An 18,010-nucleotide genomic window follows, 5' to 3' on the forward strand; every position below is an offset into this window, starting at 1 on the left:
CTTGACTGAACATGTGTCTTTAGTGCAGTATTTCAACCAGTTAATGTATTCACAAACTAATTCTATATTTTTTCTTTAAAAGTATTTAAATATATTTAAAATATTTATAAATAAGTCTGAGTTTAAATCCTGCACAAAAGGGCCATTCACTCACCTCCCTTTGATGTCTCTGGGATAACACATGGATGTAAGTTACTGTCAAATTCAACCTGCACTGTTTTTGTATGTGATATAAGCACAAAGAAACCTGTTAAAATGAAACCTGTAGCATTCTAATATAACAATCACAGTTTTTTGGGGGGGTTAGGTCACATCTGGTACAAAGACGTGTCTTCATCTTTGACAAAATGATAAAATTTTTTCCCTTTCTTTCGACTTGCCCTACACCAAAATAAGAGTGAGGACAAAAACAGTCCCCTCAATGATAAATATATGTCATAATGGATATTTAGAGTTCATTTAATCAGGCTTGATAATATTCTAATTTAACTCCCATGGAAAACATTTCAATAACTTTAGCAGAAGCTGGATTGAATCCTGAATTTTGGGTCTGATCAAAAGATACATTTATTAGGAATAGTATTCAGTAGTATAACTGTAATAACAGCACAAGATTTTGCTTTTATTCTCTACAAAGATATGAGACCTCTTAAAGAGACCAAGTTAGAATATAAAGTCTTATAAGTATACATTAAAAAGCCTATCAAAATTCTCATCTCTTGAAAATGACTGTTTCTAGAGCATGCAATTCAGAGTATTCACTGAATCCTCCACCTAAGGTTTTTCTAGCATGCCTGTTACCATTGTATCTAACTGTGGTCTACATTCCCATCACTAGTGCATTGTCATCATCATCATTATTATCATTTATTGGGTAGAGTGTAGAGGCTGACTAAAAGGGGGCCCAGTTGACCTGACACTTCACAAATACAAAGTAGTAAAACATTCCCACCCTGAAAACCAATTTCTGAATAGAGAGACAAGCAAAAGCAAAGGAATGCAGTAGACAAGCAGAGTCATCCATGGTGACATATTTAGTGGCATTTTTTTGCTGTTTTTTTAACACGGAGTTTTTGTTAGAACATGATTAAATCAATAGAATGACAAGAGAAGGGAAAGGAGCTATAGAAAAGAGGGAAAGCAAGAGGGATAGAGAAGGAGAGAAGAGGGAGAGAAAGGCAGAGTGAAGGACAGATGAAGTAAACCTAAGGTGAAGAGACTGAGCAATGGTGGGTAGGAGATTGGAGACTGGCTAAAAGGGGGGCTTAAAACAAATGGACAGCCATTGTAAAACAAAGAATGTCCGGAGTGGAATAAACCAGAGAAAACAGCCTGATAAATCATTTGTTTCCTACTACAGTACTTGCTAAGGCTGCTTCTGTGCTTGTTCCATGTAGCTTCCATATCATTGACCCCCTGGGCTAGATATAGACAGTCAAAAAGCCCGAGGTTGAATTGATTCAGTCTTTGCAGGTTAGTCTAAGCTAGGGTTCCATATTTCCAGGTAGGTGGGGAGGGAATAGGATGAGGGGGAGAGTGACATGCCAGTAACCTGCCGCTGCCCCTGTCCATTCTGTTGCCCCTCACTGACAAGCAACACCCCCAGCCCTGCTGCTTCCCCTCACTCCAGACTCATTGATCCCAGCCCTGCCAGTGCCCCTCACTCCCAAACAGCAATACGCTGCCCCCACCCCTTGCTGGTTCCCCTCACTCCTGACCTACAGCCCCCTGGTGCTGCCAGTGCCCTGCACACCCAACCCACAGTCATTCGTCCCCCACTCCTGACCCACAGCCCCGGTGCCCCTCACTCCTGACCTGCTGCCCCTAAACCCCGCCCTGTCAGTACCCCTCACTTCCGACCCACAGCCCCTGCCCCCCAGCCCTGCTGGTGCTCTTCACTCTTGACCTGCAGACTCCTGCCACCCCAGCCCAGCTGCCAAAGCAGCTCCCGCATTGCATGCATTTCTACTTGCTTGCTCTCTCTCGCTCTCTCTCACACACACACACACACACACACACACTCCCTCTCTCTCTGTGTCACTGTCTCTACCTGGCTTGTTGGAGCCCGTACAAGGAGCATGTGACCCCCGACAGCCAATCACCTTGCCCTCTGCTCCCAGCCAGAAGCAGGCAACCAGGGATCACAGAAAACCCAGACATCTTTTATTTTGCTCTTATTTTAAAAACCTGCCTGGATGCAGCACAGGGATCCAAAAAAAAGGACATGTCTGGGAAAATGTGGATATATGGTAACCCTATCTAAACTGCACACATTAAATTGAAACGGAAGTGAACAGACATTTATCTTTGATTCCGAAAATGCAGCCACATGCCTATAGTGGCTCAGGCCAGAAGCCAGAGGACACTACAGCACAACTCTCTGGCTGTGTGTTCACTTCCTCTTCTTGTTGCTCCTGAGGTCTCTGGGATTTGCAGTCCAGAATTACAGCAGCGGGACTCTGCAGATTCTCTCATCACTTCCTCTTCCTGCATCCAGGTGCCTGTGGGATTTGTAGTCCATAGTTGCAGCCAACAGTAAGTTTGAATGGGGGAAGGGGTGTTTAATCCCCCACCCCAGACCTGAGCCAGGGTTTTCCTGGGGTGAGGGCGGGGGGGGTAGTCTAGCTCCACCCCACAATAGACTGGGCTGCATCCTCAGCTGGGCTTGTTCCCCCCCACCCCTTTTTCAGCCAACCTTCACTGCTCTAGCCAGGGAGCAGAGGAGCGGGGCCTGCCCTACTCTCTGGAGCAGGTAGCTCAGCCCAGTCCAGGGCTGGAAAGCATACTGGGATGCTGGGGGACTGTGATTGAACTTGAACCAGTAAGGGGTCTGAGATAGAAATTTCATAAACTGGTTTGACCCAAATCAGCTAAGGCTGATACTGCATTCAACTAGGTTTATCTCAAACCAGTTTCAGGCATTGTGAACCTGGTTTATGTGCACTGAACGTCTGTTCTGTTACAGGCTTAAACCTGTTTCTGATCACTTAAACCAATTCATGTGCAGCTTCTATCCTAGGAAGCAAATCCTTGTCCATGTGGCAGTATTGCCTGGCGAGGTAGGATGCTACATGTGATCTCATGTCCTCTGAAGAAAGTCAACTAAGTATAAGTTGAAGGCAGATCTCAGCTGCACTTCCTCTGCCTCTAGTTGATTGGGAGTCTAAATGTTATTGTAATGAATTATCAGAGATGTAACTGGGCACCTGAGTGCAGCAAGTGTGCAATGTAGCTAGTGCTGGAAGTACAACTGCTGATTTTTTTGCACCCCCCTCCACCAATGGTCGGCACCCAGACGTATTACCAATAGTTCCTGTCCCCCACCCCACAACCCCTCTCCTCGCTTCGTTGCACTATGGTGTATTTTGCTGGGTTGTCTGTGGGGACTGGATTGGGAACTCAACTAAAAGCATGTGTCTCCATGGTTTGGTTATCATTAGGACCAGCGCACTCTTGAACCTCTATTGTTTTGACTGTGCTACATTACTACAGTACAGATAGTTATAAATAAAGATGGATGATTAGATAGCAGCACATCATCAGTACAGTGATAGGCACATGATGCTTTGTATTATCACAAAATGCAGCCATCTACTTCATATTCACAAACTCTAAAAACAACTCTATGTAGGATAATTATATGGATTTCCTTGGGTCAGATCCTAGAGCTCTATATGAAGAAATTAAATTATATGCTTACCCATGCAGTACATTTAAGGGAAATACAGCCTCTCTTATATTATCATACTCTTTTGCTGCCTCATGTACTTGCACAAGTCAGCCAAAATGAAACCCTGAAGATTCTGTGCGCCATGGATTTTTTAAATTGTTCTATGGAACCTTACTCTGTTGCAGGTGGATTTAGCAAAGATCAGCACAAGGGTAATTTATGTTTTAGGTTTATCTTTAAGTATACATAATAAGAAATTGCCTGTTTTTCTGCATAGGTGCCAGTTTGCGTGATGACCTTAGTAAATACTTCTGGTTTCATCATTCTCAAGGGGACACAATGACAGTTCAAGATCCAAGCCAGATGAATCTCTGCGCTGCTGTTTGGACTGTTGTCTCCTATGTAATTGCTGACATGGAGGAGATGTTGCCAAGGTAATAAAGGAAGCAAGAAGGAAAACGTATATTCTTCAGTGAAGGCTCTGAATCGACTGATGCATATGGTCTACAGATGTAGGAAATTCCTTATTCACCCTGATTTTTGCTGATTTTCATTCTGTTCTTTGACCTCAAAGCAGATTTCTTTCACATTGTTCTGTTTGTTTTAGCTGGTTAAATGCATTCCATTTCTGATTCTTATTTCATGTTTTTTCTAGCAAGTTTTTTATCAATTAATCAATGCCTGATGCCTCCCCCAAAATATACTATATTATAATATTGTATAATAATTATCTATAAGTGATCCTGTGTCAGAAGGAAATACACTCAATAAATATGTTGTATCAGAATAGTTGCTGTGCTGTGCATGTGTAATATGTTAGGGATTTTTTCTGTCTAGATATTAGAATAACGTTAGATATAAAAATGCTCCCATGCTTCCCTAGTCTTTAGACTATAAATCAGTACTTTGATAAGTCTTAGTTCTAGTACAAACCAACTCTTGATATTATAACTTGTTTAATGTCTTAAAGATTTGATAGCTAAAATATTATAGCTCTGAAAAATGTCCTAATTCATATAATCCATATTGCAACTTCAGACACAATTCACAGTAAAGGCTTAAACTGATTGGAAAATGCTGTTCACTGCACAATTCATTGGAGAAAAGCCAAGGCTTATGTGATTTGAGGGAAATAGAAGAAATGGTGGGAATTATATCAGCACCCTGGCTGCAAGTTTGTGTAGAGGGAAGTAATTAGTATGTTAATTTGAAGTCAGGCAGAAGACAGGACAGGTTTGCATCTTATCAACTAAATCAGAGACACGTAGCATAAGCTTTTGTAAGCAGCACTTTCATCAGATGGTGTGAAGGGACTGTAGAAAGCAGAGCTTCTAAATAGAATACAAAGGGGTAGGGAAGGGAGAGGAAAAAGAGGCTAGGTGGGTAGGAGAAAGAAAAACATTTAAGTCATGCAGGGACACAAGGGTTATAAAAGCTACTAGAGGTAATGAGATAAGAATCCATAATCTTGGTTTAGACCATACTTAACACAGTCCAGTCTGTAGATGATTTCTTCTTCCCCAGTTTTCAGTTCAAGTTTGTTTTTGAAGTTTTGGTGTCTAAGGACAGCCACTCTGAGGTCAGTGATTGAATATCCAGGGAGGTTAAAGTGTTCTGCCACAGGCTTGTGTGTCTTTCTGGAACTGATGTCAGGACCAGTGTTTATTCATTTTGGTACATGGGGTTTGCCACATCTGTCCAATGTAGATGGCAGAGGGGCACTGTAAACAAGTGATGATATGCATGACATTGGTCAAGGTGCAGGTAAATGAACAGTGGATGTTACAATCCACGTTACTTGGTCCAGTGATGATGTGGTCTGTGTTGGTGAGGAGGCACAACTGACATCTAGGTCTGAAGCAAGGTCTGCTCAGAATGGGAGTTACGTAGTGTGTTGCTGAAGGGATGCCATTTGTGGTTGAGGGGCTCCCTGTAAGCTAGGACAGATGTGTCCCCTGTGGGTAGCTTGAGAAGGTCATCATTTTTCAGGAGGAGTTGGAGGTCATTAATGATATGTCTAGGTTGTTCAAGCTGGTAACTAGGTGACAATGAAAGGGATTCTGTAGTCCTTGCTTCAAGACTAGTATTATAGCAGGTCTGCGTGGGGTCTGAATCTGGCTGTGTTCATTTAAATGGCTATAGGGTTGTATTGTAATTGTAGATATCCCTGTTCCACCTCCTTCTGTTGTCCTTCTGGGTAGTAGGATCCATCTGTTAAGCTTCACAACCTGCATTTCTTTGGGGTCCGAGCTACCTCCAAACGTATGGGTAACCATAGCTGTCGCAGGTACTTTCAGTCATTTTCACTTGGAAAGAAGATAGTTCTAAGAATCATAGAATCAGTGAGTCGGGAGGGACCTAGACAGATCATCTAGTCTGACCCCCTGCCATGGGCAGGAAGGAGCACTGGGGGTGGCAGGGGTCATAAGACCCCAGCCAGGTGCCTGTCCAGTCTCCTCTTGAAGATTTCCAGGGAAGGTGAGAGCACCACCTCTCTGGGAAGCCTATTCCAGCCTCTGGCCACCCTTACAGTGAACTGTAGTCACTTAGGTAGTCTTTACCATATTTATCTACACACTATATTTTAAATGCACCAGTTTCTTAAGCCACACATTTCAGGCAGAGAAGGCATTGCAACTGGGCTCAGTATTTCTCACTCTCTGCTAGTTGGTATGTGGATGACATTTAAAGTAGTCAGTTTTGATTTATACCACTCAGTGGTTTGAGTCTACATGATGCCCGTCTCCCCTGCAAGAACTGATAACTTGGTATTCTCACTGAGGATGAGAGATGAATTTTTGAATTAGCTTTCCTTATCTCCTATTGATTCTTCCTTTCTCTGCCTGGCCCTTATTCCAGTGGCACGTTTTGAGGATTAGGAGGAAAGGCAGTGAACCTGAGAGATACTTGGAGATGTGTTTTCCTTGTCTTCAACGTGTGTAGTTCATGTCTTTGACAAGTGCTTTTGATCTTTTTTTTTTGTTTTGCAACAAGGCTAGCAAACATTATGCATGGACACAACAGCATCATTTGCAGTTGCTATCAGCCATTCCTGGCTTTGGACTGATATATTAGCAGTGAGAGGTAATGGTATCCCACTGGAATTTCTCTGAAATACCCATTCTCCTTCATAGAACATTAAGAGTGTTTCTGTATCAATTTTTAACAAATATAAAATGATATTCTGTCCTTTCTTTTGAAGGAACAACTGAAATTAACTTAAATTTATTCTTACAGCCTATTACAGGTTCTAAGAACACTGTGGTTTATATAGCAGGATGCTTCTTTGACAAGTATATGGCTAGTGCTTCTCACAGTTGTGTCAGTTTTGCTTTCATCAACCTCCACATTCAAATCTCTGCCTACGAAAGCATATATGCTTTTAAACCTTTCTTGATCTTTTCCCTTATCCGTCTCTACCAAGGTTTATCAATGTGACTTTGTTCCTCAAAGATTCCCAGGTTTCCCATATGCAGTTAAATTAAGTGGCACAAGTTTTAAGTCCTGTCCTTTTGGAAGAAATATTCCATGTTTCCTTTTCTTTCAGAGTATGTCCTTTAGCTACCATTATGTCAGCTGGAAGCATTTCTCAGATAAGAGTACTCATAAGAACATACTGCATTACACCCCATGATAAACTTTTTCTAACCATTGCTGCGAAAAAATCCAATTGACCTCAGCACAGTTATATCAGTTGGAAAAAATCCCCTGCTCCCTGTGAAATACCATCTCAAGATCCAGAGGGAGCAAGACACCTTTGTTTATGATTTTATGTTTGATGACAGTTTTCATAAGACTGGGCTATAAAAGAATGCAACTCCTCCTGAAGACTGTGTAAGCCTTCCACCAACCTCATGGACTTCAAGGTTTAGAGAGTCTTCAGAAGAAAGTTGCAGAGCAGTTATTTTCATGAACTTCCATTTTTTCTAGTGAACAGTATAGGTAATGTGTACACTGCATCCTTAGTGTATCCTGGGAGGGTGCCTTCCACACGTGCTCTACCTAACTTGTGCTCCAGCAGTACACCAAACCTAGAAATATGATGGTGAAGTTGTTTGGGGCTGCTCACACCAACTGTTCTCAAGGCCTGAGTCTCCCATGTGCTTGAGTAGCTGCTGGGGATACCCCTGATGCAGCCTCACTGCTCATTTCCGAATCTGGTGCATGAAAGTGGGAATGAGTAGATGCACTTGAAGGCATCCCTTCAAGATATGTTGGGGACCCGTTGCAGACAACCCTATAAGACTAATTAGAGCTAGGTGAATTTTTTGTTTTCAGCCAATTATTTTTCAGTGAAAAATGCATATTCAGCGACATAGAAGTTTTTTGCAAACCTGTCTCTGTTTTGTCTGCTTCAGTGCTATAATGACTTTTCATTCTGACATTCTTGAAAAGGAAACAATATGACTTTTTAAATCAGAATGGCATTTCATTCATTTCAAAATATTCTTCAACCATATTTTTAAAAAGTAAATGCTTAAATCATGAGCTAAGTTTATTTCCGGTTGAACAGAACATTCTGTTTGAGTAATGGAGATTTTTTTTTTAGTTTTTTGGTTTATGATTTTTTTTCTTTTTTTTATGGAATTGGCAGCAAATTGCAAAATTGTCATTATTTCTCTCCAATTATATTAAGTCTTTGTAAATCTATGATATTTTGCTTTCTTTTAGTTCAAAATAGCATTCCCCTGTAATTCAGACGTAGGTTCCTCATTTCCCACACAGGAGACCTGGGTTCAATTCCCTGATGCTTATATAAATACAGCCATGGAGGCACTGAATATCTGGAGCCACCCTGGCCTTTGGATTCTGCCCTCAGTAGCCTTAAGTGGGGGTGGAAGATCTGGGCAGCCTCCCCTTTTCCAAAATCTCCTGCCTAGGCTTATGCATCAAGGGTCTGGGTGACCCTTGCATATATCATGATCTAGATGGATCAACAGTTGCCATGAATGAATCTTTCTGAATAAGAATTAAGCTCTTTGTATGTAAATACTTTTGATGTTTCAGTGGTTGGCGATTCGATTTCTGAGGAGGTGGTTTAATTTTCTAATTGGTAGCATTTGTTCTGGCCAGAAGATTCAAGTACATTAGAAAATTAATTATTTTACTGGCTCCAATGTCTGCTTGTGGAACCCTGTTGTGCCTTCCTCAGAGATGAGAAATTACTTCGCTTTCTTTTTCTATTACAGGTAATACTAGGAAGTTAGTCTTCTGATAAAATATCATGACAACATGGTAAAATGAATGCATTACACCTATGTTTTTTTTAGGTGAACAAAAATACCATTGACGTTGCACTAGGATGACCTTGTCCTGTAAATGTCTGTTTGCTTTGAACCAAAGAAAAAGGAAAGGTATTCAAACATACTGAAATAACATCACCAATGTTAAATTCCAAATAAATATTTTCTTTCAGATATGGTATTACAGACTTCACTTATTGGCTAAGAGGAGGGGATGGACTTATATAGTTTCCTTTTTACTACAAGTCAAAAGCTTTCAGACATGGCTATGGAGTCAAGTCAGATCCATAATTTATTTAGCCAACTAGACTATAGTGCGAATTAAGATTAAAAAGTCTTTTCCAATATTGCATGATTTAAGGGGGATACATTTTTTCAGTAATAAATGGAAGGAATTATAGGATGAGAAATCAGGTTACTGGTTTTGTCCTTCATGTGTCAAGGTGTTTGAAATTTGTAGCATCTCTGAATGATTTAAGTGTATGATCCCTTGGGCTTTTTACCTTCCTTACAATAATTAAACACTGATGAGAAAGGGAGCTGTTTCTTATTACTAGAGGTGAAGCTGTGCTGCTTATGCATTTACGTTGAAGACATTTTTGGCTGTATATTTACTTAGTATGCTTCCCTCATAATGATCTGAGACACTTACATTTACCCTGAGTAAATATCAAACTGATCTTGATATCTATATCTGTCTCATGAAATATACATCCCATCTAAATGTGCCCAAATGATTAATTTACTGCTGTTTAATGATTAGCATAAAAATCTCATCACTACACAAGATAGAAATGTTACCACTAATTGCCAGTTGAAGTGAACAATGTTTTCTGCATAGAAATTAATGATGCATACATCACAAGACTTTGTGTGAACTGGGAAGATCAAGACTTTTCTGAAGCCGAAAGCCCTTGACTTTTTTTCAAAGTTTTGTGCGCAAAGTAAAATTAGCCAATTGTGTCCTCATCATTTTTATGGAATTCTTTGTTGTCTTCAGCATTTTTTATTTTTGTCTACAATAAATGTATGTAAATTCTTTTTTCATATATGTCCAATTTCCAGTGCTCATTACTTCTAGAAGCTTGGGCTAGTATAAATTAAATAAAACTTGGTCTTAGATTTATTACTGTGCTTATTTAAGGTTTATATTGTGATAGTGCCTAGTGTACTACTCTGCTTGCCTAATACTCTTTGGTCCAGGCAGAGTATTAGGCTTCCACAGGCATGCAGCTCTGCCTGTGGCCTGTGGTTGACTTCCCCCATGTCAGACCAGCCCCCTTTACCTCAAGAGTTATTGCTTTTCTGGCTTTTTGCTCTCTCGTCCTCAGAGTTTATATTGTGGTAGTGGGTATTTACCCAACATCTACAGGACTGAGACTTTGTAGGCAATGTTTGCCTAGGGACTGCAAACATTGGGAAGACAAAATTATGAAAGCAGCAGCTAAAAACTTGTCGAATTGAAGGTAAATAGGGAGAAAATAATGAGAATAAATGGAATACCAGGGCATGTAGAAGTGAATGCCACATGTGTTCAAGAACTGGAAAGCTGAATATATCTTTCAAGTATTGTGAACTACTCTGATAGTGCCAAGAAGGATATCCATGCTAGACTTATAAAAGCACATGTTGCTTTTATGCTTCACTAACCACACAACTTTAAGTAAGAACCAAACTTCAGATCTTTATAATAATGTGAAGTTGTTTTTATTTTATCTGGTGGAAAAATGAGGAAATAGAAAATGGCTGGTACAGCACTCTGTAATTTTAAGTCTGTACTAGATTTTAGGTACCAAAGGATCTGAACAGGCAACAACTGAAGAGCAACACAAAAATGTACAGAAGAGACCTACTGAAAATGCCATTTAAGAAAGCAAATAAAACCCTAGCTTGTATCTACTGATGCATCTCAAGACCCTGGATGTCATCCTCCCACGTTACTCAGCCTTGGTGAGGCTGCAGATTAAGTACTGTATCCAGTTCTGGGCTCCACACTTTAGGAAGGATGTGGAGAAGCTTGAGAGAGTCCAGAGGAGAGCCACGCACATGATCGGAGGTCAAGAGAGTAGGCCTTATGAGGAGAGGCTGAGAGGCAGGGACTATTAAGCCTGGAAAAGCATGGGCTCGAGTGGACTTAGTGGCAGCCTATAAGTATATCAGGGGTGCATCAAGATCTGGGAGAACATCTGTTCACCAGGGCACCTCAAGGGAAGATAAGGTCCAAAGGGCCAATGGTCACAAACTCCTAGTTCAGAATGGACACAAGGAAAACTTCTGTACTGTCTGAATCTCCACAATCTGGAATGGACTCCCCCACAGAAGTGGTTCAAGCATCTACTCTGGACACATTCAAGAAACATTTGGATGCTTATCTTGCTACGATCATCTGACCCCAGCTGACTTCCTGCCCATTGAGCAGGGGGCTGGACTCAATAATCTTGTGAGGTCCCTTCCAGCCCTAATGTCTATGAAATCAATGTGTGACAGGGTGCCTGAAGCAGCTTGCCATGGGAATGAGAAAGAGAGACAAAAGAAAAAAACTTAACTTGAGGAGCAGGAAAAGCTGTGGCAAATCCAGACACAGAAAGCGCCGCACCCAAAACAACTGGAGGGGTCAGCTGGGGCTATGGCAGATCAAAGGCTGCCACAGCAAACCCAGCTGCTGGGGTTCAAACCCGGGAAGAGGAAAACAGTGTGGAAAAAGAAAGAGAGAAAAAAAGAGGCCACACCAGGAAACGTAAGGAGGAACAGCTGGGTCAGACGGTCAGCAAATGGGAGGCTGCCACGACAGACCCAGCTGAGAAGATTTAAGGGATGCCAAGGAAGCATCTGAGGGTCAGAGGAAACTAAGAAACAGAAAAGAGAAGAAGAGATCGGAGAGCAGAAGAGGGGAGAAGACCAACCCTGGGGTCAAAGAGAGCTCCAGCCTCGTAATTTAGCTGGCAAGATCCAGCAAGGAACATGTTCCAGTGGGGAGACTCGACTGGCCAGTGAGATCAGGACTGGGGGGGTGAAGAGAACCACTCTGGTGACCTAGGGGAAGAAGAAGGCATAGGCAGAATTACTCCCCAAAGAGGGGGAGAAGAAGAGAGAGATGGTCTTAGTCATAGGAGAGCAACAGGGGAACCAGAGGAGAGAGAGAGAGCTGTCTTGGGACCCATGTGGGGAAGAACGGGGCAAGCAGCCACATAACCAAGGCACTCAGCCAACAGTATTCCAAATAAGGGTAGGAAGATCAGTCTCAAAGGCAGGTAACAATGCCCAAAACATCAGGTGTGGTGAGGGTAGGGGATGGGGATGGTGGAGCCCTGTGAAGACCTACCTGCATCCTGAGCTCATGCCCATTCTCCATTGTCTCCCTAGGAGTGTCTAGACATATCTCCCATAATATTGAAGGCGTGGCAGGTGATCTTTCCAATGACAAAGCATTACTGTTTCAATTGGGAGACAATGGGGCTGTGGGCAGTACAACATCAACCCCTTACACTGTGATAATTTAAATGAATTGATCACACTCTGAAAAGACTGGACACTAATATTATGAGGCAACCGCTTGAGTAGAAAACAAAAGAAAGGAAGAACAAATAGTTCCATAGAAGGAGCATATATTGTGAGTTACAGCAGGTTGGTCTCACCTGAGTGGAATCAAACTGCAAGTCAAAGGCAGGCCTCAGTGGAGGATTGCCAAGGAGATTCTCTCATCCTCCCAGAACAAAGATGTTTAGTTGTAAAGGGACAGCACTTTAAAGCTTCAAAGCTACAAGGCAATATACAACAATATAATAAATGACACCAAACTCTTGGTAGGTGAAAAAATTGGAGGCTATTTTTTGCCTAGTAGACAGTGTACTGTAGTCAACTAAGCATAGACAAGATTGAGAACCAAAAGACTTGTTTCAAATCAGTTTTCAAATCCTGGTTTTTGATACTGCTTTGCTATTTCAGTGTGTAAAATGAGGATAAGGATACTTACCTGCCTCATAAATATGTTGCAGAGCTTAAATGAACACTGTTTATGAAGTGCAGCACAACTTCCTAGTATTTTTAAATTCAGTCTGAGGCAATTGTGGAAATAGAAAACAGGGCCAACCTTCATCCTCTATGTCATGTGGCTTGTTTAATTCTCAAAGGTTTATAGTTTTGTATGCCAAGCAAACAGTAACTCGTACAATGCACTGTAGGGTAGGTTGATGTTATTCTCATTGTTCATACTGAAACTAAGATATGGCTACAACAGTTTTCCCAAACCCACATGACCAGTCTGGATGGGTCTTTGTGTCACAATGTAGTCTCATTTTAGAGCAGGTGTGGGCAATTATTTGAGCTGTAGGGCCACTTAGGGAATTTTAGTGAGCTGTTGCAGGCTATGTCAGCACTCCCACTCCTCTCTCCCCACCCTGCAGCAGCTCACCAAAACTCTCCAAGCTGTAGATTAGTAGACCAGCCTGGGGGTGCTAGATGGAGTGAGCAGGTGGGGTCTCCATGGGGACTGGCCTGGGATCCATGTGGGGAGGGTATGCTTAGCCGGGCACATGGGATGGGGCTGCAGGCAGGTGGGGAACAGCATCCAGGGATGGGTGGGTGGTGCTAGGGGCAGGTTCCTAGTGGTAACAGCACAGGGTCAGGGCCCAGGGCAGAGCTGCAGTCCACTCCCTGCATGGCACCATACTGTCACCACCATGCAATCTGGGCTCTGCCTGCTTTTCCCACTCCCAAACCCCACTCCACACCTGCAGCCCCATCCCATCCACCCAGCCAAGTGCACTCTGCCTGCAAGAGTCCCAGCCAGTCTCCATGGAGACCCTGCCCACCAACTCCATCTTGCAGTACGTGCAGGGAGGATGGGCTGGGATGCCCAGGTATCAGGCCCATGTTGAGCAGCAATGACACTGGCAGCAGAAGCCAGAAGAAGCCAACACCACTGGGGCTACCAGGAAATGGAGTCCAGTCACTATGCCACTCAAGCCCTGCTGTGTGTCTGGGGGCATCAAGACTGGCCGCATGGACCACAGCCCAGGCTACCCCTGCACCTGCGCTAGGTGGGACTGAGGGACCTGCCACAGCTTGGATAAAATCCCCTGGTGGGCCACATCTGGTCTGCAAGCTGTATTTTGCCCACCCCTGCGTTAGAGACTCCCAATTGAACCCTTTCCAGCAGGAGTAATATCTGTCTCTCATACGAAGACTTTCAACAACTGTAATCTAAGATTGAGTTTTAATACCTAGTCAACAGCTGCAGAAGATGCCATGTGGAGTTCTGTTATTCATTTGGGAAAGGAATTTATTGAGCAGTCATTTACTATATGATCAATTTTCTGAAGTTTGCTATAATCATATAACAGTATTTTTAAATGGCTGCTTAGGCATTGAGTATGCACATCTACTGTATGAAGTCCTTATACGATTAACGATCACGTAATGTTACTTCGGGAGAAAGAAAATAGGAGGCCCAGCTGTAGGGTCACTAATAAAGAGTTTTATTTCTTTCACCTATCCCCATTGCCTTTGCTAAATTTCTTCTGCAGTTATATTATTTACTATTAACATTTCAGGCAAAACCAAAAAAAGAGTCAACATGATTTAAAATGAGTTGGAGGTAGGTGTTCAGGATCTTAATGAATGGTAAGTACAGGGTTAACCAGAATTTTTATTTATATTCTTTAGAAGTTGATATTTCATGATGTCAAGTGGAGAAATGTGTATGAGCATTGGCAACCTTCACAGATTTGATTTTGAAGTTCCAATAATAAGATGGATAACAGTATTGAGACATATCACGAGGATGTGTATGTTCATTCCTTTCCCATACAACTGTGTGCCATTTGACCACAGAATAGGTTAAAAGGCAATATCTCTGTTCAAAGAGTTTTAGCATCACAATCAGCTAGTGCTAGCCAATTTCTGATCAAATTTACTTCAGACTTCACTGCTTGCCTATCTAATATGAAAGTAGTATATGGGACTTCTATCAAGTCTCAAAACAACGTGTATGGTCAATCCTTATACATCAGTGGTATTTTAGTGTTTTAGTTATTTTAGTTTTTATATCTAGTGTCATTTAAGCTTCCAGATTACTGAGATGAAATACGAAGACTATTGTCTTGGCAGGATTAGATTCTAAATACTAATCTTACACATCCTTTTCAGTGCTTTTCTAGATCTTTGTTCAGAGCAATTTCTGTTTCTTTCAGTGTCAAGCTTGATGGATTGAATGCTGGGCTGAAGCTAACAGGATGAAGTTAAGTGCTGACAAATGCAGAATACTACACCTCAGGAAGAATAATCAAAAAAACAAATACTAAAAGGGTGAAATTTGGCTTCATGGCAGTACTACAGAGAATGATCTTGGAGTCTTAGAGGATCACAGGCCTAATATGAGTCTTCAGTGTGGTGTAGCTGCACAGAAGGCAAATGCAGCTTTGGGGTGCATTGATAGAAGCATTAGATTCAAGATATGGAAAGTGATAATGCCTCTCTACTCAGCACTGGTTAGGCCTCATCTAGAGTACAGTGTGCAGTTTTTGGCTCCATATTTTAAAAGGTGGTGGCGAAGTTTGAGAGGCGGGTGACAAAAAGACAAATGGTTTGGAAGGGAAGTGTTATGAGAAGGGGCTGAAGGAAATAGGCATGTCCAGCCTGCATAAAAGTTATTTAAGAGAGAACATGATATCAGTCTTCAAGTACCTGAAGGGCTGCCATGAAAAAGACAAAAAACACGTTTTCACTCTTGCTTCAGAAAGTAGGACTTGGATCAATGGCTTGAAGTTTCAGCAAAGTAAGTTTAGATTGGATATCAGGAAAAACTTCTTGGATTGCTTAGGGAAGTTGTGGATTCTCCATCATTTGTGGTATTCAAGAAGAGGTTAAATAAGCATTGGGCAGGGGTGTTTTAGGAGTAGCTATATGTCTATGTTTTATTATGGATATTTGCCATGTTCCTAGGCTTTGCTGGCTGCCAGAGGGGCCTGGGAAGTATTTTCCCCCCTTCTCCTGCTATATGTATCAGGGGTTGTTTGTTTTTTTACTTGTTTGGTACTGAATTTTGGGTGGTTTTGTCTTCCCCTGTAGTGGAGGCTTGGCCCTTTTCCTTCGATCTCTCAAGTGTATTTTAACAACCTTTGAAGCGGCAGGATCTTGGCCACCCCTGCCCCATTGGAGCTATACAACAGGTATGAACCTCTTGCAGCCCCAGCAGAGCCTGCTGAGTTACCAGCTCCCTCAGGCAACACAGGCACTACTGTAGCTACCGCCCCCACTCTTTCCAAGACAAAGCACAAAGTGTAGGTCGTGGGGGACTCCATCCTGTGGGGGACTGAAGGGGCAATCTGCCACTCCAACTCCTTATCCTGGGAAGTCTCATGCTTTCCAGGAACCTGCATCTGAGAAATTGCGGAGAAGATCCCTAAACTCCTCCAGCCCACTGACCACTATCCCATGCTCCTAATCCATGTGGGCACCAATGACACGGCTCGGAATGCTCCCAGCCATGTCATGAGGCACTACAGAGATTTGGGAATGGGGCTAAAGGTCTGGGGGCACAGGTGGTGTTTTCTTTGATCCTCCCAGTCTTAGGCTATGGGCTGAGGAGGGACAGGAGGATCCAGATAGTCAACCAAAGACTGCAGTGCTGGTATCACCAGGAAGGCTTTTGCTTCCATAACCACAGTGTGCTCTTTGGTGAGAGAGGCAGCAAGCTACTGGGAAGGAATGGCCTCCACCTCTCTCTGCAAGGGAGGAGGCTCTTCTCAGCCAGACTGGCTGACCTGCTTTACCAAGCTTTAAAATAAGCCTGCAGGAGGATGGGGGGGATTACCACCACTGCTGGCCTGCTGAGCAATGCTTGCAAAGCCAGCAGGCCAAGACACTTAAGGGAGCCCACCCCTACCCCAGTCCTGGAACAATCTGTGGGAAAGACAAGGGCCCCCAAGGGGACACTTGCCTGCCTGTACACGAATGCCAGGAGGTTAGGGAATAAACAGGAGGAACTTGTCCTCCTGCTTAACACAAATAATCATGATGTCATAGGGATAACAGAGACCTGGAAGGACTCTGTCCATAACTGGACCACAGGTATAGACGGCTATACCCTGTACAGGAGAGATTGAGTCGACAAACCTCCCACCCAAAGTCAAGAGCTTAACCAGGAGTTCACTAGGGAATTGGCTGAGGCCGCAAGCTCCAGGTCCATGGTTGTCATGGGAGACTTCAGACTTATCCAGATATCTTGTGGGAAGAGTACTTGGCTAAATCCGAGTGGTCGCAGAGCTTCCTCTTGCGTGTGTATGACCTCTATCTGACACAAGAGGTCTACGGGCCAACGACAGGTAAAGCACTGCTCGACCTGGTACTGGCAACCGGGGATGACCTAATCAGCAACCTAATGATCAATGGGAAGCTGGGTGACAGTGACCATGAGCTGATCACCTTTACCATCCACCATAAAGCTGGCTAGTCAGCAACACGGAAGTCCTTGACTTCAGGAAAGATGACTTTGACAAGCTCAGAAGGCTTATCGGTGAGGCCCTCAGGGACCATGACCCCAAGGGGAGGGGAGCTCAGGAAGAGTGGTCACTCCTCAAGGGAACAATCCTCAATGCACAAGCTAATGCTATTCCATCTTGGAGGAAAGGCAGCAAGAGGGCACAGCAACCCCCTTGGCTCTCCAGGAAACTAGTGGATCTCCTGCAGCTAAAAAGAAAGGCCTACAAAGGATGGAGGACAGGATCCACCTCCAAGGAGGAATATTCCACACTGGTCTGGTTCTGCAGGGAAACGATGGCTACGACAGAACTCCAACTAGCTACAAGTATCAAGGACAATAAAAAGTCCTTTTTTAGATATGTAGGGAGCCAGAGGAAAAGCAAAGGTAACATTGGACCCCTGCTAAACCAGATGGGACAACTGGTAACTGACACCAAAGAAAAAGCCAACTTATTAAATGGGTACTTTGCATTAGTCTTCCATCTTGGTGAGCCAACTTATTAAATGGGTGACCTTGCATTAGTCTTGGTGAGGCCGCGGCTGGAGTACTGCGTCCAGTTTTGGGCTCCACAATTCAAAAAGGATGTGGAGAAGCTTGAGAGAGTCCAGAGGAGAG

General features: G+C 43.0%; 1 protein-coding gene across 6 annotated transcripts in view; it reads left to right on the forward strand.

Annotated features, from left to right (window-relative positions):
• Nucleotides 1-18,010, forward strand: part of CPQ (carboxypeptidase Q) — a 362,296-nt gene that overhangs the window by 287,722 nt on the left and 56,564 nt on the right. The window contains exons 9-10 of one of the 6 annotated variants that reach the window (XM_019550870.1): nucleotides 3,948-4,104; nucleotides 15,105-15,894. The exons of 4 other annotated variants lie outside the window; for them this stretch is intronic. In XM_019550870.1, coding sequence (XP_019406415.1) covers nucleotides 3,948-4,104; nucleotides 15,105-15,150 — 203 coding nt within the window. In that variant the 3' untranslated portion in view covers nucleotides 15,151-15,894. Of the gene's footprint in view, nucleotides 1-3,947; nucleotides 4,463-15,104; nucleotides 15,895-18,010 lie in introns of those variants that run through there. One more of the 6 variants, XM_019550880.1, reaches the window with a different exon arrangement.

This window comes from Crocodylus porosus, unplaced genomic scaffold (genome assembly GCF_001723895.1).
Source record: "Crocodylus porosus isolate Cpor-Errol unplaced genomic scaffold, CroPor_comp1, whole genome shotgun sequence".
Lineage (NCBI taxonomy): Eukaryota > Metazoa > Chordata > Crocodylia > Crocodylidae > Crocodylus > Crocodylus porosus.